Here is a 20,457-nt window from a genome sequence, read left to right as displayed (position 1 = left end):
TTTCTCTGGGTTCCCGCACTAGCTTCTGTAGACCCCACCCAGCACACCTCCTAATCTGTTGGGCCCACCTGTGAACGTCTTATTCTCTCTATTCCTGCCTTGGTCTGGATTCCCACAGAAGCACACCCCGGGTCCAGGACCCAAACACAAATAGCCTGTATGGGAAGTGATCCCAGGAGGTAGTGGTGTGGGGTTGGGAAGTGAGGCAGGAAGGAAGGCCGCTGGTCAGGTTACTGCTGTGGGCCCCTGGAGCTTCACCCTGCCTGTGACCTCTGGGGACAGTATGGAACTCATCTCAGAATCATTCCACCCAAGGAGGGAAGGAGCTGGAGTATATACTACACCCCGCTAGTCATCAGTCAAGGACATGGGGGCATAGGGGCTGTTAGAAGGTAGGGGAGGAAGGCCTGTCCTTCCCACTGAGAAGGCACTTTGAGACCAGAGAACAGAGCAGGCCACTGCATACTGTTTACACAGAGTTTTATTCAGGGTAACTTAATTGGTGTGATCAGGTGAGGGGTGATCCAGGGGCTGAGCAGCTATTCTTACAGAGTCCAGACCTTACTCCACAGATTTTATAGAGTGAGGGAACATGCAGAGGGCACTGTAGTGAGATCAAAGGGTCCACTGACACCTTCATGGGTTCGAGAGCACCTCACTGACAGCTGCCCTTTCATTAGATCTCATGGCACCATCTGTGCATCAGGAGGGGGAAAGACTATGTTATCTTTAAAAAAATTATGGAAGGCCTAAACAAACCTCTCACTTCTGGCCTTCCTGGGCATTTCTAAGGAATGTATATTAATCTCCAAGGGGCCAGAACACATAGCCCCAAGAGAGGACATGAATGAGATGGAGGGCCACAGATAGAGTCAGTATTGCCGGTGCTCCTGCAGGGGCCGGACACAGGGGGACCTTATTTCCTTGGCATGGGCCCTGAGGGCCAGCAAAAGCCTTTAGGAAAAGAAGTGTGGGTATTGGCTGAGAGATCTTGGGCTAGTGGACACTGGAGCAGTAAGGGCGAGGGGACATGGGTAGATAACAGGTGGTATCTGCCACCATCCCCACTACTTGGTACGGAACCTGGTGCTTGGAAAGCCCTGAATAAATGTGTGGGAATGAACGAGCCTTCAGCCCATTAGTGGTTGGACAGATAGGAAGGAAATCAGAGCCGCAGTTCATAGAGGGCAATGAGCTCCATGAGAAGATGCTTGAGGCAGTAAGCGTCATGGCATGTTGTTGGTCCCTCCAGGGCCATGGAGGGCTGGAGCTGCTGTGACCCAGTGTTACCCAGGGGCCCAGCACCTTGAAGGGAAGGAACATCAGCCATCCCTCCCCTTCACTCTATATTGAGGAAACTGAGGCCCATGAAGTTGAAACACTTGGGTCAAGTGGCCACATGTACGCTGGACTTGGCTTCTGGGGGCCATTTCTGGAGGCTGGAGGGCCTGTCTCATCGCTCTCTTGGTGTCTGCTTCCCAGAGGAGAGGTCGGTCATTTCAAAGTGATATGGGCCCACAGTGTCTGTGGCAGGCGAAAGGGAGGAGGAGACAAAGGGCCCCTCTTAACAGACCTTCAGCTTGTCTCCCAGAGCCACTATCAATCACAGAACAAAACTTCCCTGCTGCTATGATGAAGGAGCAGGAATCATTTCCTGGAGATGAAAGGCTGATCATTACACCTGCAGAGAGGAAAGCAAAGTGTTGATTTAAGGCCTGAAGACCCTTGAAGTTCACAGACTGAACTCTTTTCACATTTTTCTTTATTTTTGCCAGCCCAAGGCCACCAGTGAGACAGTGTGCTATAAAACACAAGACAGCCTTCTTCACCTTTTCTAGCACTTCGCTCCGTCTATCTTATGAGTTAGATCGACTTGGGACCAGATGCCAACCCTGACTCTTCATGGGCTATGTGAATGCAGATAACCCCTCTGAGCTGTGGTTTCTTGTATGTAATGTGGGGGCAACAGCACTTATTTTGTGGTGACAGTTTCATGATGATAACATATCCAAGGCACAGGGAGAGGAATTCTTAAATATTTGCTATAGTTATTACCTCTTTGAAGAATTAATAATAAGGACAAAACGATCCAATCATTGGGTTGGGCTTAATTATCTCCCATGTCACTTCCATCTGACAATCTATATTCTAATTAGAAACCAGCCAGATGCATGTCGAAGTCTGTCTGCCAACTGGAAACTCCCTCTGTACGATGATGATTATGGTGATGGTGATGATGGTGACGATGATGGTTTTGATGATGGTGATGGTGGTGATGATGGTGATAGTGATAATGACAATGGTGATGATGATGATAGTGGTGATAATGGTGATAATGATGATTATGAGGATGGTGGTGGTGATGGTGATGATGGTGAAATATTTTTATTTTTATTTATTTTTTTTGTTGTTGAGTGAAATATTTTTATAGGTCTTTACAAGTTGCAGAGGCCTTTCCATACATTGTTTTGCTTATATGCACAGTAACCCTATGCAGGGCTACTGGAATTATGATCCCATTTCTTTGATGAGAAAATGGAGGCCCAGGGCAATGTTTACCCTCTGAGTTTACAGAGTCTTGTCTGAGTTTACCCTCCTCACAGGTGATGGGGCCAGCAAGTTTCTCTGACTGCAGGTTCCTGCTCTTCCCCCATGATTTTCTCAGCACAGGACATTCATAAGAAGGCCTACTCCATTCTTGAAATTTCCCTGCAGGTTCAGCATCATGAGAGCAAGCTGGAGCACTCCCAGTTTACCTCAGCTGATGGTGTCAATGAGGACCTTGCGCTGAATGACCAAATGATTGACATTCTGTCTTCAGAGGACCCTGGGAGCATGCTTCAAGCCTTAGAAGAGTAAGAATTCTCAATCACATTATACTTGCTTGGTTATGATGACTGCTTAACTGCACTGGCCTGAGAGCAAACACTGAGTATGTTGCATTCATTCACTCATTCATTCATTCAGTTAATCATTCATGTGTTACTCAGTAGTCATTGTGGAACCACAATGCTTAGTATTTGGGAAAAGGGATGAATAAGACGTAGTTTGTGCTATGATCTAATGGGAAAGACAGTCACATAAATGAAAGTGACCATAAAAGTTTGATGAACACCCTGCTGCTAAAAGGAGGCTTTCCAGGTGGACTAAGAGAAGGAAGACTTCAGGCAGAGGGAAGAAAGGGCAGATGAAAGGATAGGAAATGAGCAAGATGCATTTGGTGAAGCACAGTAACTCGGTTCAACTGATGTGTGGATTGAGGTATTGAGTACAGAGAAATAAAGGAAGAGGCTGGAGAGAGGGGCCAGGCCAGGCAGTTTGTTTGCCGAACTGAATTCCATTCTTTTTATTTATTTAACGAATACTTAACAATGTACCTCCTGTGTACAGTAGAACCTAGAGCCAGACCCAGTTCCAAACACTTCATGAATACTAACTTGTAATCCTCTTAGCCACCCTATGGAGCAGGTACTGCTGCTCTTACCATCTCATGGATGAGGATTTGAGAGAGGCTGTGGAGCTTGCCCCAGGGCACACACTTGAAAACAGAGAGCCAGGCTCAAGCCCAGGCAGTCTGGCTGCAGGGCGCATGCTTGCGATCAGGATGCTGCTGCACTGGCCACAGTGTCTCACTGATGAGGCTCATCAGCGTGGCCTTTCCTCCTGTCCCTTTTGCAAATATTTGCAGAGGGCTTCTTTATACGTGTCCTTTCTCCAGTTGTCTTCTAAAATGCTGTCTCATCTTTTACTTCTTCAAACATATGAAGCATAATTATCTTAAAGTTTCTGAAACTTTATTATGTCCCATATCCTGTGCCTGCTCTCTATTGTTGCTCCTAGGTTGTGGTCCTAGCTCCTGGTCTTGTCCTATGCCTGGGTCATTTTGTTTTTTAGTTTTTAGTTTAGTTTAGTTTTGTTTTGTTTTATTGGAGTTCAATTTGCCAACATGCAGCATAACACCCAGTGCTCATCCTGTCAAGTGCCCCCCTCAGTGCCCGTCACCCAGTCACCCCACCCCACCCCTGCCCATCTCCCTTTTCACCACTCCACCATTCCTTGTTCATTTCCCAGAGTTAGGTGTCTCTCATGTTTTGTCACCCTCACTGATTTTTTCACTCATTTTCTCTCCTTTCCTTTTATTCCCTTTCACTAATTTTTATATTCCCCAAATGAATGAAACCATATAATGTTTGTCCTCTGATTGACTTATTTCACTCAGCATGATATCCTCCAGTTCCATCGACATCGAAGCAAATGGTGAGTATTTGTCATTCTAATGGCTGAGTAATATTCCATTGTATACATAGACCACATCTTCTTTATCCATTCATCTTTCGATGGACACTGAGGCTCCTTCCACAGTTTGGCTGTTGTGGACATTGCTGCTAGAAACATCGGGGTGCAGGTGTCCCGGTGTTTCACTGTATCTGTATCTTTGGGGTAAATCCCCAGCAGTGCAATTGCTGGGTCATAGGGCAGATCTATTTTTAACTCTTTGAGGAACCTCCACACAGTTTTCCAGAGTGGCTGCACCAGTCCACATTCCCACCAACAGTGCAAGAGGGTTCCCCTTTCTCCACACCCTCTCCAACATTTTTTGTTTCCTGTCTTGTTAATTTTCCCCATTCTCACTGGTGTGAGGTGGTATCTCATTGTGGTTTTGATTTGTATTTCCCTGATGGCCAATGGTGCGGAGCATTTTCTCATGTGCTTGTTGGCCATGTCTGTGTCTTCCTCTGTGACATTTTTGTTCATGTCTTTTTCCCACTTCATGATTGGATTGTTTTTTTCTTTGCTGCTGAGTTTGATAAGTTCTTTATAGATCTTGGATACTAGCCCTTTATCTGATACGTCATTTGCAAATATCTTCTCCCATCCTGTAGGTTGTCTTTTAGTTTTGTTGACTGTTTCTTTTGCTGTGCAGAAGCTTTTTATCTTTATGAGGTATGCCTGGGTCATTTTGATTGTGTGCCTTTGGTCCCCATACTAATGCTCTTCAATAAGGCATCCTCTTTTTCCTATTTGCTAGTTGAAGGATCTAATGCTCTTCTAAGTGAAGAGGTGTAGAACAGCCACACATTTAGTAAGTGACAGGACAGGACTGGAGCTTTCTCTGTAGAATCTCAGCCATGTTATGTTTCACAAATATTCTCTGAATCCTGGTTTCTTCATCTCCGGGTGGGGGAAACCAGAAGTGCCAGTTTCATGATGGGAAAGGGACTTGGTGGCAGAGTCTTCCCTGGAGTTTTGCATCTCTGAGTTGGGGCCTGACTTAACAGGAGATGAGCAGATGGTAAAGAGAAGCACTCAAGATGCTCATCCCTTCTAGGAGTCTTAAGAGTGGTGCAAACAGCAACTGATAGTGGGAGAGCCTGGGAGCAAGATCGAACAGCTCTGGTCCTGTCTCCCTGGGGCCTGGAAACTGTCCCGTGGCGGGCAGAGACGGACTCAAGAGAGCACAAGAAATGGAGAGCACTGTCTCTACTTCCTTAGGAGTGACTGGTCACTGGTCTGAGAGAAGTGCTCTCTCGTGTCCAACTCTTGGCACTTTGTGAGCTATGGGGGTTCTGAGCACAGAGGGACTTCCATCCTGCCTGAGGGTTGTCCCTTCCCAGCCGAGTGCCATCCTGCAGTGTCAGACCTTCAGGCCCATACCTGCTGGGCTGTCCTTGCACCCAGCTGGGCATTGGGTCTTGTTCATCTGTTTCTGGGTCTGGGCTCTTGTGGCGTGGCTAACTGCGCTTTGCACAGCCATTCAGGTGTGATCCTTCATTTTAGCTTAATTCCCTCTTCAGAATGCCAAGGGCAACAAATCAGAATTTGCCACGCTACCCAAGAAGAAAGAGGGAGGGGAAGAGTGGATGGGTAGTGGAGAGAAGGGTGGCTGGCAACTGGCAGAGATTCACGAATGTCTCTCATTACATTAAATGGTAGGCGCAGGTGATTATAAAGGTGTTGCCTAGCTAAAAGTCTGTTGTCTTCCAAAACATGGAAAGGAAAAGTAGAGTGAGATGACTTGGCTTGTGTGATCGGCACCTAGAAATTTAATTTGCAGGTAGGTCGTACTCTGCAACCTCTGGCCAAAGGAATTAGGGTTATAATTAGCATATGTATATATGTAATACGTGTGTATTACATACACACACAGTACGTGTGTACTAATACGCAACAGTGCATATAATAACATATCATAGTAACAGCGTATAACGTGAACGGTGTTAGTATCATATGGAAGGTATCAATCATCCTGTCTTTGTTGTTAGTTCAAGAAGTGATGGTGTATAAGGAGCACGGGCTTCCTTGAGCCCCACATTCTATGAAGTGAACAGGCTGCGATGTGCTGGTCCTGGTGTGTAGAGTGCTCGGAGGACATTGAGGTTACCAAGATTTTATTCTTGTAAATCCCCTCGGAGCTCTGGAATTTTATATTTATTTCTCCTTGGGAGCCCCTCTTGTTTTGCCTGAAGAGTGTTTAACATGGATTGTGGAGCATGACCTGAGAGTGCTCAGCTGGAGAGAGCTGCATTTGTCCTGGTCTCCTCCCTTCCCCCTCTCTTCCCCCGCCCCCTCCCCCACCGCCCCCATCCCAACATTCATTATTTATTGAACACTCGCTGTGTTTCAGATTCCGTGGTTGAATGCTCGTTTTAGGGACCTGGTTTTTGTTTGTTTGTTTTTCAATCATAGCATTGTCAGTTACTTTTAATCTTTCCATCTTGACTTAAAGTTGGGCTTTGGAGCTTCCAGAAAGAAAATGTCACTCAGAATGTCAGAGGCTTAGTATGCATGGAAGTCTGTGATTGTCTCTCCACCAAAAAATTAAAAAAAAAAAAAAAAAAAAAGCTTTTTTTCTCTAACAAATAATTTATCCCATTTGTAATTCTTATGTCAAGTTTAGCTGGGCTTCTAAATATGTCATTATGTGACTTGATTGCTGCCTTTCTCAGACCCATCAGAGCCCTGACCTTGTTCGGGTAGTTCGTTTTGCTGATTTACCTTTGATAAAGAGCATCTCCCTGGTTTGCGTGGTGGTTTATCTTTTACATCATTTCTTCATGGGCTGTCTCACCGAGAGTATCTGAGGGAGAGGGGTTTCCTTGGATTTGTGTCAGGCTCTTAGATAGTTGTCATAATGGAGGCAGCTTAGCTCTGGACAGGCAGAGGCAAGAGGGAGGAGGAACTGGGAGAACTGGGTACCTCTGTCTGCTCCTGGAAGTTTCTAGAAGCACAGAGAGCCCCACAGTGTCTTAGCTCTAGCATTGTTCTGGCCCAGATCACTGCCAGGCACCTCTTGTCTGTGACCTTAGGTAATTCTCACAATGGTTCTGGAAGGGAAGCTGATGTCTAAAAAGTTTGATTGGTTTTGCCTAAGGTCACACAAGTGACTGGTGATGGGTTTGCCCCCAGGCCCATATCCTTTCAGATCCACTGTTCTATTGACAAAACAGCTTTTAAAAAAGATGGCACTTAGAATTTTCCAGAAACACAAAGGGAAAGAAGAAAGTCCAGGCCAGTGTTCATTTCCTGTTATTTAAAGGAAGCTCATAGCTATCTTTTTTTTTTAAGATTTTATTTATTTATTCATGATACACAGAAAGAGAGAGGCAGAGACACAGGCAGAGGGAGAAACAGGCTCTTCACTGAGAGCCTGATGTGGGACTCGATTCCGGGACTCCAGGATCACACCCTGGGCCGAAGGCAGACGCTAACCACGGAGCCACCCAGGGATCCCCAACACTATCTTTTGATGTTGCCAGCATCCTGTTCTAGACTGTCTCTAAATTGTGGTTTCTAGGCGAACAGAGTAGGCATTCGGTGAGTATTGGTTGAATTGAGGCTTTTAGATCCATGCCTTGAGTGGTTTCCTGCACCCGCCATGTAGTAGGATTTTTTTTACAACTGCACCATTTCTATTCTATATTAATGCTGCTGAGATGTGATTTTGTTTCTCATTTCCGGAACTCAGGGTAATGGAGCAGCTCACCCCAAATTCTGGTAGTTCGTTTGTTCTTTCTGGGTAATTTGCTCCTGTGTGCAATCATTTTTAAAACACAGGAGGCCCTGGCTCGACACTGGCAAATCGTCCGGGTGGTGGTCCTCGTGGGATGCACACAAGCGGAATATGAAGGCCCGTGTGGATAACCCTGCAGTTCCATGGTGTGGAGGGGCTATAAAGCAGCAAAATGCTCTGTTGCAGAATAGCAGGGGCTCGCTTTCCCCTGGGGGTACTGGGAGGCCCTCTAGGGGGGGCTCAGGAGAGCTGAGACTTGAGTGGTGAGCACCCCATGGGGGCTGCATGGATGGAGCTCAGGGAGGGACATACGTGGGCACTTAGGGTCTAGAAGGGGATGAGGCCAGCGTGGCAGTAGCACACGGAAGTGGGCTGGAGGGTCACGCAGAGCCAGTGTGAGCATGACCTGGAGCAGCTTCCATTATTCATCCTGACTTCCCCACCCTTGACTTTCTTCCTGTCACTCAGGGCTGTCAGAAGCCACCTTAGGTGTCTTGTCTGTGTCTTGTCTTGTCTTTAATGTTGGATTCTGTCTTCCCAGCTAGGCAGGAAGTTCACAAAGGTGGGGACTTTCTGTCTTGTGTGCTGATTTATTCTGAGTGCTTCAAGCACTGCCTGGCACACAGTAGGTGCTTGTGGAGGTAGGGCCATACAATAGTGGCAAGCTTGATGGAGAGTCACCAGCAGGTAGATTGGGGCCTCTCTGGTTAATTGGACAGGAAAGATGGTGAGAAGGGGCAGGGTTACTCCAACCAGAAGTTAGCGCTGCAGGTTCAGGTTTGACGTGGCCTCACAGGCTGCCCAGAGTTGGCCCCAGGGGGTTGGGCTGTGGCGGGACACCCTCGCAGAGCAACATTCACTTGGCAGCCACTAGTCCCTTGGCTGGGCTGCACCTGGCCTCTTACTCAGGGCTGATGTCCCAGGAGGACCTCCAGGGGGTAGGTCTGTGTGATGTCCCTCCCACAGGCTCCACAGAGGTCCGCAGAATCAAGGTATGGATGAGGGAGGAGGAGCAGCAGCACCCACTGATGGCTTGGGAGTGGGGTCTGTGGGAGAAGAGCTGTCAGCACCTGGGGGGAAGGTGCTGCTGCTTCCTAAGACGAGGAAAGAGGGAGACTGAGTTTTGAGGAAAAGATCTAGAGGCCTTTCTGAGCTGGGCGAGTTGGAGATACCTACAGACACCAGATGGATGTGTCAGGAGGAGCCCGAAGGTCTGTTCAGATGCAGGCGGGGTAGGAGTGGGGACTGCAGGTGGCAGGACAGGGAAGGAGGGGGAAACCCCCAGAAAGTGGAGAGAGGTGTGGAGGGGAATGGGAAGGCGCCTCAGGAACCATAGCCTTTACACCCTCAGCAAAGTGACAGGAAACCAGGGGAGTGAGAGCAGGAGAGAAAAAGAGTCCTAGAAGAAGGGGCGGCTAGCCTGCTGTGCAGGGAAGCATCAGAGTAAAGAGAACCCGGGGCCACGAGAAGGACAGTTACGGTGATGCCAGAGGCTCTGAATGCTCTGCTGGGGATGGTCCTCCACAGACAGGGGAGGCTCAGGGACAATTGCAGGAAATGGTACTGAGAGGCTGGGAGCCAGAGCTCTGGTGTCACCACCGGAGAGAGGTTGGGGCCATTGTCCTGGGAAGGGAAGTCCAGAGCATGCAGAGATGCCTGCAGGTGCGTGATGGGAGGTGTGAACATGGCACGTCCCTATATGATGCTTCCCAATGAAGTGTGAGGTGATGACATGGGGAAGAAGAGGGGAGTACTGTAGGAAGGTATAGGATAGTCCTGCCAGAGTGGGGAGGTGGCTTCTAGCAGAACCCCAAAGAATTAGCAGGTAGGGAGAGTGCCCACACAAGGCTGGAGGTCCGGCGGCCTGGATGTAGGACTCGTTTCTGCAGGTGCTCTGGTGGGAGGTACAGAGGCTGCTGGAGGTCAAGTGGTAGAGCCCAGGGGTTAAGAGATGGGGTTGAGACACACGACTACCTGGATTGGGTCCCAGCAGTGCCACTTACTAGCAGGTGACTCTAGGTGCCATATCTATCGCGTACGGATAACCGTGGCTGCCTCGTAGGTGCTAGGACAGAAGCTGGCTGCATGCTGCGTTGTGGGTGAGCTGGAGGAGTATTTCCTGTGGCCACTCTAACAACTCACTACATACTTGGGATCCCCAAGGAACAGAGTTATTCTCTCTCGGGGCTGGAGGCCAGAGGCCCGGAGTTGGTTTCACTGGGCTAAAGACAAGCTGTTGGCAGGGCCGCCTCCCGTCAGACACTCCACGGTGGAGTCCTTCCCTCTTCTTCCAGCTTCTGGGGCTGCTAGCAGCAGTCCTCAACTTGTGGCCATGTCCCTCTGGTCTCCACCTCCAGGTGGACTCCTCCCCATCTGTACGTATCCAGTCTCCTCTGCCTCTGCCTTAGGGAGACATTTGTGATCGGGTTTAGGGCCCACAGATAAGCCAAGGTGATCTCCACACCTCATGATCTTTCACTTAATTACACTTCCAAAGGTCCTTTGTTTTTATAAGACCACATTTCCAGATTCCAGGGATTTGGACCTGGTATCCCTGGGTGGCCGTTATTTAAGGAAATGATCAGAAAAATCTGAAAAGATGGGGCACCTGGGTGGCTCAGTTGGTTTAGTGTCTGCCTTTGGCTCAAGTCATGATCCCAGGGTCCTGGGATCGAGCCTCATGTCGGGCTCCCTGCTTAGGGGGGAGTCTCCTTCTCCCTCTCTTCCCTGCTTGTGCTCTCCTATCTCTTTCTCTCTCAAAAAAAAAAGAGGTCTTTTTTAAAAAGCATTAAAAAAAAAAAAGAAAGAAAAATCTCAAAAGAATGAGAGAGAAGGAGAGATTTGAGGGGGTCTGTGGACTGGGTAAGTCATACAGTTGTTTCTGGAACAACCTGAGGGTTGTCTTCAGACCAGGGCCATTAGAAATGGTCACTTCTCTCCATTCAGAAGTGGTTGGTGCAGAGCTCAAAGCTGGGTCTTCTGAGCAAGGCTGGGCCCTCTGGTGCTTCCTCGCTCCAAGCCCATGGATGGAGATCCGTCTTGGATTGTAAGAGGAGGCTCACCAGGAGGGAGAGGGCGCATAGTCCAGGTGGGGCAGCTCTTTCTGTGACTAGTTCCATACTCCCTCATCTCTCCATGGGGCTCCTTGCACATAGTAGGGTCTCGAATAATTGCACTCATGACATATTGCCAGATATTCCACTGAAGTTCTCATGGGGGTGGGTGTGGGTTTTAGGAAGCTGATGATAATGTTCTCAGATTCTAAACAATCTCCTCCCCTGCCCTCTCATGCACCTGCCCCGCTACCTGCTTCTTTTGCTTCCTGTTGGATCAAGCACCAAAGCATCTCGTAGATGCCAAGCACTGGGCATTTACACAGTAAAGACACAAACCAGACTCGGGTAAGCTCTCTGCCCTTGGGCCTCCGTCAGGTCCCTCACTGAGTGGTTTTGTAATGCTCCATGTGTGTGTTGCCCACCATAGACTCCCAAGCCCTTGTTTGGACCGAGTCCAGCAGCACTAGCTAAGTGTTAGCAATGCCTTGTGAGTGAATCTGTGGGTGAAATTTGCACTGGGTATTGAGGGGTCTTTAGGACACCGATGGGAAAGGAATGGGGGCATTCTTGGCAAGGGGACCCCATGTGTATGGGGCTTGGGAGCCTGATAGGGCCTCCTGATGTCCTCAAAAAGTGCAGAGGTTTCAGAAACCTGGACACATGGAAAGGTGTCGGGAAAAGGCTTAGTGTCCAAAAGAGGGGACTCCTAGCCCCCCTGACTCCCTCTCACCCCAACCCACTGTACAGGTGACCCATGTCTAGACCAGTCCTGGACTTCCAGAAGGGTGATGTCAGGGTTCATTCACCTACAGCCTCGCTCGACTGGCAAGCACCCCAGGCCAGCTGAGGCGAAGCCCCGCCCACACACCTGTGCCCTGCTGCCCCATTCCCCTGGGTGCTGGGTGCTTGCCAGCGGCTGACAAGCCAGAGTGGGATTTTTATGGAGGACCAAACAGGAGCTGCGGTAGAGCAGCGCAGCAGTCATGCTCCATCTGGTTTCCATGGCAACCCTCGCTGTCCTCTTCCCAGCAAGGTGAGGGTTTCTTGGAGGAGACGCTTTCCTTCTTCCAGCAGGTGTTTTCTTAGTTCCTGCTGAGCGCCTGGCACTCTGCTAGGTGAGGTGCTGGAGAAGAAGCCAAGAAAAGCAAGAACCCCCAAGATGCCCACCGTCTATGAGGGAAAGAACTCACACGCGAATAAATACAGCACAGTGAGATTGTGCAAGCTGGAATAATCATGAAAGCACCTCTGCCGGGTGCAAGTGGTTTACACCTGATCCGGGGAACCTTTGCAGGGTATGATGTGATATTATCCCTGACTTAGCATCTCTCCTAATCCACACCACCCCATCCAGGCCGTGAGGTTCATGCATCCTCTTGGGGGTTTCTTGGAGATAAAAGGAATCCCCTCAACTGTTGGAGTATCTGAGGGGGTCAATAAAGAGCTCCTTATCTCCTTTAAACATTGAATCCTGAGCCAATTGGGAAATAAGACCTATATCAGGCATGTTCTCCAACCTGGCCAAAAAAATAAATCGCCCATCACTTTCATTACATCGAAAAGCTAGGTCGGAGGATGTGGCTCTCTGTGCGGCGTAATGAGCTCCACAGTGAGACTCTGCATTCCTGCTCAATAAAGCCAATTTCAGAGACTTCCTGCTCCCAGTCACCAGGTGCTGTGGCTGCTTGTGCCGAGTGCCAACCCCTGGACCCCATCAATTCCCTCATAGAGCTCCTCCACCAGAAGGGGCCCTGAGGAGAGGGAGATATGCATGGGCCCTTGCCAGCACTGGCCAGTTTGATTAGCCAGTCCAACCACATGGAAAGGAGTCACAAACAGGAAGTCCATGCATGCAGGCAGGACTAGAGCCAGCTTTTCTGGGGATGGTGGTGCTTCTAGCAGACTTTTGGGGTCCTGCCCTGGACCACTACCCTGACTCTGCTATTATACATGGTAGGTCTAGCACCAGCCACAGATAGGCCTGGAGATAGGTTGTCAAAAGCAACCAAGAAACTCCCTGTGTCCCAGGGAAGAGCACACGCATAGTCCCCGACTTTGATTAATGCCCACATTTTGTTGTGTTTTGTTTTCTGTCTCTTAGCCAATTTTTTGAATACTAAATAGTGAATGTGGCAAAGAATTAGAGTGGCATAAAAGGCTGTACTGTGAAAATCAAATTGTCTTCTCATGCCTGCACCTGAAGGCATCCATTCCTCATGCCACGTATCTTTGGAGATCGTTTATGGACATATGCATATACACATATCCTCCTGTTTTAAAACATAAAATAATAGCATACCTTGCACATTGTTTTGCTTCTTTTTCCCCACTTTTCAGCAGTCTTGGAGATTGTTCAACATCTATAACAATAGAACAGCCTGTTCTTAACTTTAAGTGGCTGCATAATATCCTAATAATAGTAATGATTACTGAATTTACTGGGAGTTCAATATGAGTGAGAGACAGCTCTGATTGTTTTATTTATTATTTATTTAAACTGTTTGTTTATTTTTAAATATTTTATTTATTTATGCTTGAGAGACACAGAGAGAGGCAGAGACATAGCAGGCTCCCTGTGGGGAGCCTCAGTGCAGGACTCAATCCCAAGATGCAAGATCACGACCTGAGCCAAGGGCAGATGCTAACCACTGAGCCACCCAAGTGCCATTAAATCCAATTAAGTTAATATATAGTGTATTATTAGTTTCAGAGGTAGAGTTCAGTGATTCATCAGTTGCATAGAACACTCAGGACTCATGCCATCACATGCCCTCCTTAATGCCCATCACCCAGTTACCCTATCCCCCCACTCACCTCCCGCTAGCAACCCTCAGTTTGTTTCCTAGAGTTCAGCATCTCTTCTGGTTTGTCTCCCTCTTTGATTTCATCTTTATTTTTACTTCCCTTCCCCTATGTTTATGTTTTGTTTCTTAAATTCCACTTACAGTGAAATCAATCAGTCTTTGCTGACTGGCTTATTTCACTTAGCATAAAACACTCTAGTTCTATCCACATCATTGCAAATGGCAAGATGCTGTTCTTTTTGATGGCTGAGTAATATTCCATTGCATGTATACACCACGTCTTCTTTATCCATTCATCTGCCGATGGACATCTGGGCTCTTTCCACAGTTTGGCTATTGTGCTATCAAGACTGGGGTGCAGGTGCCTCTTCAAATCACTATGTTTGTATCCTTTGAATAAATACCTGGAAGTGCAACTGCTGGATCGTAGGGTAGCTCTATATTAACTTTTTGAGGAACCTCCATACTATTTTTCAGAGGGGCTGCACCACTTTGCATTCCCACCAACAGTGTAAGAGGGTTCTCCTTTCTTTGCATCCTTGCCAACATCTCTTGTTTTCTAAGTTGTTTATTTTAGCCATTCTGACTGATGTGAGGTGATACCTTATTGTGGTTTTGATTTGTATACCCCTGATGCCCGTGATATTGAGCATTTCTTTATGTCTTTTGGACATTTGTATGTCTTCTTTGGAGAAATGTCTTTTCACATCTCCTGCTCATTTCTTGACTGGATTCTTTGTTTTTTGGATGTTGAGTTGGTAAAGTCTTTGTAGATTTTGGATACTAGCCTTTTTGGATACTACCCCCTCTGATAGGTCACTTGCAAATATCTTCTCCCTTCTGTAGGTTTTCTTTTAGTTTTATTGACTGTTTGCTTTGCTGTGCAAAATCTTTTTATCTGAGTGAAGTCCTAATAGTTCATTTTTTGCCTATGTTTCCCTTGCCTTTGAAGATGTGTCTAGCAAGAAGTTACTGTGGCCAACGTCACAGAGGTTTCTGCCTGTGTTCTCCTCTAGGATTTTGATGCATCCCTGTCTCACATTTAGGTCTTTCATCCATTTTTAATTTATCTTTGTGTATGGTCTAAGAAAGTGGTCCAGTGTCATTCTTCTGCACGTGGCTGTCCAATTTTCCCAACGTCATTTGTTGAAGAGACTGTCGTTTTTCCATTGGATATTCTTTCCTGCTTTGTCGAAAATTAGTTGACCATAGAGTTGAGGGTCCATTTCTGAGTTCTCTATTTTGTCCCATTGATCTATGTGTCTGTTTTTGTGCCAGCACCATGCTGTCTTGATGATCACAGCTTTGTAATACAGTTTGAAGTCTGGAATTGTGATGCCTCCAGCTTTGGTTTTCCTTTTCAACATTCTTCTGGCTGTTTGGGGTCTTTGGTTCCATACAAATTTAAAATTGTTCCACTTCTCAAAAATGCTGATGATATTTTGATAGGGACTGCATTGAATGTGTAGATTGCTTTGGATAGCATAGACATTTTCACAATATTTGTTCTTCTAATCCATGAGCATGGGATGTTTTTCCATTTCTTTGTGTCTTCCTCAGTTTCGTAAGTGTTCGATAGTTTTCAGAGTACAGATCTTTTACCTCCTTGGTTAGGTTTATTCCTAGGTTTCTTATGGAGTTTTGGTGCAATTGTAAATGGGATTGATTCCTTGATTTCTCCTTATTCTATCTCATTATCACTGTATAGAAATGCAACTGACTTCTGTGCATTGTTTTTGTATCCTGAGACTTTGCTGAATTCCTGTATGAGTTCTAGCAATTTTTTGGTAGAATCTGGGTTTTCTACAGAGTATTTCTTGTCTGAGAAGAGTGAAAGCTTGACTTGTTTGCTGATTTGAATGCCTTTTATTTCTTTTGTTGTCTGATTGCTGAGGCTAGGACTTCCAGTACTATGTTGAACAACAGTGGTGAGAGTGGACATCCCTGTCATGTTCCTGACCTTAGGGGAAAGCTCTCAGTTTTTCCCCATTGAGGATATTCACTGTGGGTCTTTTGAATATAACTTTTACGATATTGAGGTATGTTCCTTTTATCCCTACACTGTGGAGAGTTTTAATCGATAAAGGATGCTGTATTCTATCAAATGCTTTTTCTGCACCTATCAAAAGGATCCTATGGCCCTTGTCTTTTCTTTTATTAATGTGATCTATCATGTGATTAATTTGTGGAGGTTGAAGCACCCCTGCAGCCCAGGGATAAATCCCACCTGGTTGTGGTGAATAATCCTTTTCCCGTACTGTTGGATCTTATCAGCTAGTACACTTCTGACTGTTTTATGTGCATTAACCTGTCTACTCCTCAGAGCGGCCTCTATGCTAAGGACTGTTTACAGATGAGGAGACTAAAGCTCGGAGTGTGAGTCACTTGCCCAGAGGCCCACGGCAAGTAGGAAGATGTGAGCCCAGGTGGTCTGAGTGCAGAGCCCACGTGGTCACCCCATGCTCCACAGCCCCCAATGGTCATAGGGCAGTTAACCAAGGGCTCTGTGCATGCATGCAAAGTTAACTGCAGCTTGAATTCTTTGAAGTGGAATTGCTTTATTGTATACTTTTCATACATGCTGTCGGATTGGCTCCATAGAGGGCAGGCCAGTTTACCATCCAGCATAGGAGAATCCCTTTGTCACATACCCTAGTCACAGCCACCCCAGGATCATTCTGCCCATGCCAGTCTGATAGGAAATCAAGGCACTTTCCTGTAGCTCTAATCCCTTCTAACGCATGAGGTTGGCCATCTTTGGCCCATGGAAGAGGTGTTCGCATCCCATGTCTAGTACACAGAGCTAGTAGCCTGGGCTAGGCTGGACCACGTGAGTGGCAGTGCTAGCCCTCCACTCCTGATCTGTCATTTAATCATCAGATGACCTTGAACACAGTCTGTTGCCTCCAGGGCCTCATCTGAACACAGGGTGGTGATATGTGCCCCACGGGAGGTGAGGGTTTAACGAGCTCGTGTCTGCCCAGGGCTGAGAATAAGCACTCTGGCCAGGCTCACAGTAAGTGATTCACCTGTTTCCAGACCCTTTAGTTCTTGTCTCTGTTCTGCACATTGGACTCCGTGGCTTCTTTCTGTGACTCAGCCTCAGAGATATTGCAGAAATGGGCTACAGTGACTCAGTGACTCCCAGCGTCTAATTCCTTGCTCTACCCGAGCATGTCATGCACTTGTTCAGTCCATGGGGTGTGGAGGGGGGAGGCTGGAAATGCTACTGTGAGTCCAACAGGCAGGGTCCTGGCCCCCTGGAGCTCATAGTGTAGCGTGGGGTAGGGGGACAGGCCTTCATGAGAGAATCACATGGGAAAATACATGATTACACACCATGCTGGGCATCATGAAGGTGATTCTGGGGCTCTGACAACCTCGTGTAGAGCCCTTCTTGTGAAGAGAGGCTTGTGGGCTGGAGGTTTGGTGTGTGGTCAGTCACTAGGGAGGCTGCCTGGGGACACAGCAGTGACTCAGGCAGGGGCATGAGCTTCAGAAACGCCGGGCCATCAGATTATCCCAGGTTGTTGACCTGTGGCTGGGTGGCATGCTGGGGACGTTTGGATGGAGAGGGAGGCTGGACAGGTTGTGGAGACTGGACTGGGGCGTGGGCTTCAAGCTTGGATTTGGATTGGGGTCCATTGGCCTTTGAGAAGGTCAACACTGACACCAGAATTACGTCCTGCCCCCTTGCCAGTTCAATTTCAGTGGGAATTACAAAGTGCCTTTCTTTCCAAGCATTCATCGATTTGGTGTCGTGCTGCTTACCCAGGGATTTAATTCAGACTTGACTTTGAAAATCTTTGCTTTGTTGTTTTTGCTATTTTTGTCTATTTTTTCACAAATACATGAAAATACCCAAAACACTCAGTTGACACTCATGTACACAGATCTCTTAGGGAGGATATTCCCTCCTGATCACTGTGGTCTGTGCGGGGGGTGTTGGAGGGGGGCATTGGCCTGAGATTCCTAAATGTCATGAGTATTTTGGTGCTGGGGGATGTCAGCTGTCTAGGAGATGGGTTGTCACCGAAGATTCTGGATTAGCAGTGATCACAGTATGCAGTTTAGAAGACCAGCTGGCAGGTTAGCCCTTCACAGCCCTTGATCCTGCTTTTGCTCACTTACTCCCTCATGGAACCGTTTCCCAAGCACTTTCTCACTCAGAGCCATTTTCTGGGCACCATGGATGCTGAGATGGGTCAAGAGTGCTCCACACCCTCCAGAAACTCACAGTTCACAGAGAAGACAGACTCAGACAGTCCTGGCAAGATGGTATGGGGTACAGGTGGCATGGGATGGGGCCATGCACAGGGTGAGGGGCGGACTCTGGCTCTTAAATGGGAGATAAGAAACTTCACCAGGAAGGCGTAGGCTCGGTCAGGCAGAGGGGCTAGAGGAATCGGGAGGGAGTCAGGCTCCCAGATAGATGTGGCCCTGTGAATTTAGGATTTCAGTTTTATCCATCCAGGAGACATTTGAGGAGCAATTCCTTTTGCTAGGCTCTCTCTAGATATAGCAGGGACCATAGTAGAGTCTTTGTGTTTACACGCTGTCCATGGTTGGGGGACATAAAATAAATAAATATGAAATATAAGGAGGTGATGGATTTATGCAAAATAACCAAGTAGGGAGCAGGGAATTCTGTGTTAAGTCAGTATGTTGGGAGCAGCTTTCCCAACAAGGTGGCATTGGAGCAGGATGCTCTGGAAGGAGCCATGAGGATGGTCCCTTCCTCCATGGGAGAAGAGTGACAACATCAAAGGCTTGATGCTACAAAGAATCCTGGGGGTCATTTGGTCTAAATTATTGGTCAGAGCAGAAATATTCTCTCTAGCACACCTTATAGGTGGCTAGTCCGTTTCTACTTGGATATCCCCTTAATCATGAGGGACCGCCATCCCTTGAAGGTTGTTATGGGTTAAATTGTGTCCTCCCAAAAAGATACATTGAAGTTCTAAGCCCCAGTTACCAGTGAATATGGCCTTATTTGGAAGTAGCATCTTTGCAGATGTGATCAAGCTGAGGTGAGGTCATTCAGGCGGGCCCTAATCCAGTGTGACCCTGACTAGGACATTTGCTGGAAACCCCTTGCTGGCATGATCTTGATAAAACCCTAATCCTCACCACAGCCTGAAAGGCTCTGGGTCCTCTGCCCAAGGTGGTAAGGCTGGACTGGAGATATTTTGTGTGCATGTGATCACAATTCCCAGATTTCTGTGAGGTGGTCATGAAGAAGACAGAGGCACTAGGACAATGATGGGGGCCGTAAGGAGGCAGATATCAGGTGAGTAAGAAAAAGATCTTTCTGTCCGAGCTCTCTGATGATGGAAGCCTGCCTGGAGAAGTGGTTAGGTCCCCATCACTGTGTGTATATGCAAAGCAAAAGCTGGGGGACTCTGGTGGGAAGCTGTTGAGGAGATCTGAGCATTGGTTGGAAAGATGACTTAGCTGACATCCAGGGTTTATTTCATCTTTAAATGTTTCACCCTACAGTTTCTTTCAGTTCCTCTTCAGGTAGAACAAAATCTATCTTTCCAAATAAGAGTTTCAAGAGTTATCGGTCTATCTAACCATCTGTCCACTCATCCATTGATCCATCCATCTGTCCAGCCATCCTTCCCTTTATTTATACACACACACACACCCTTCGTCTACCTGCATATCCACCCATCCACCCACCCATCCACCTATCTACCCATCCATCCATTCATCCATACATATGTCCTTCCATCCACCTACTCTCTCATCCATCCACCCATCATCCATCCATTCACCCATTTCTATGTTATGTGTCCTTCACATCTTCTTTTCTCTGCCATAAAGAATGATATCAAGGAAGACCATTACAGATGTATCCACAGCAACAGCAATGTGAAATAGCATTTTCTAACATCTCTTTAGTGCTGGGCACTAGGTAGGTGCTTTGAGCATGTTGGTGTGCCTAAGGCAGTAAACAGAGGGTAGAGGGAAGACTCTGGAGCCACATGCCATGGCTTCCAATCCCTACTCTGCCACTTAACAGCTGTGCTGCTTTCAACAAGGTATTTAAAATTTTCTGTGCCTCAGTTTCTTCACCTGTAAAAAGAAAAAAGGTTAATCACCTAACAAGATTGTCGTGAGGATTAGCTGGGTTGATATTTGTAAAGCTATTGAAACAAAGTTTATATAAAAGAGGCACTGCTATTAATCCTCTTAATGACTTTCATTGGACACGGATGACTCATTACCAACCTGGAAAGTAGGCTCAGAGATGTCAGGTAACTCACCTGAGTTGCCCAGCTGTGAAGGGGGGTGATGAGATTGGGAGCTGCTTTGCTGTGTCTCCCAAGTTCATTGGGCTTTCAGACATGATGAAACACCTTCTGTGCCTGAAGGGGAGCTGGGAGGAAGGTTCCAGGAAGATTAGAAGTGAGCAAAAGCATCCTTTTGCTCACTTCTTTTGTCTTTTGCAGATGACTAGTGTGTGTGTGTGGGGGGGGGGGTGGCCATCAAGTGGGCGGGGAGCAGGCAATGATGAGGAGCTGGTGGCCTCAGTTGTCCACCACCCTGCCCTCAGCACGAGGCCAGGAGAGGGCAGCTC

The 20,457-nt window shown here is 47.4% G+C and overlaps 1 protein-coding gene across 4 annotated transcripts in view; it reads left to right on the top strand.

The window, feature by feature from the left end:
• EVC2 (EvC ciliary complex subunit 2) overlaps positions 1-20,457 on the top strand; it is a 126,226-nt gene that overhangs the window by 42,595 nt on the left and 63,174 nt on the right. For all 4 annotated transcript variants that reach the window (XM_049108634.1, XM_049108632.1, XM_025437421.3 and 1 more), the window contains exon 9: positions 2,716-2,855. In XM_049108634.1, coding sequence (XP_048964591.1) covers positions 2,716-2,855 — 140 coding nt within the window. The remainder of the gene's footprint in view (positions 1-2,715; positions 2,856-20,457) is intronic.

Source organism: Canis lupus, chromosome 3 (genome assembly GCF_003254725.2).
Source record: "Canis lupus dingo isolate Sandy chromosome 3, ASM325472v2, whole genome shotgun sequence".
Taxonomy (NCBI): Eukaryota; Metazoa; Chordata; class Mammalia; order Carnivora; family Canidae; genus Canis; species Canis lupus.
Note: the sequence above shows the minus strand (reverse complement) of the source record. Positions and strands in the feature narration are given on the sequence as shown.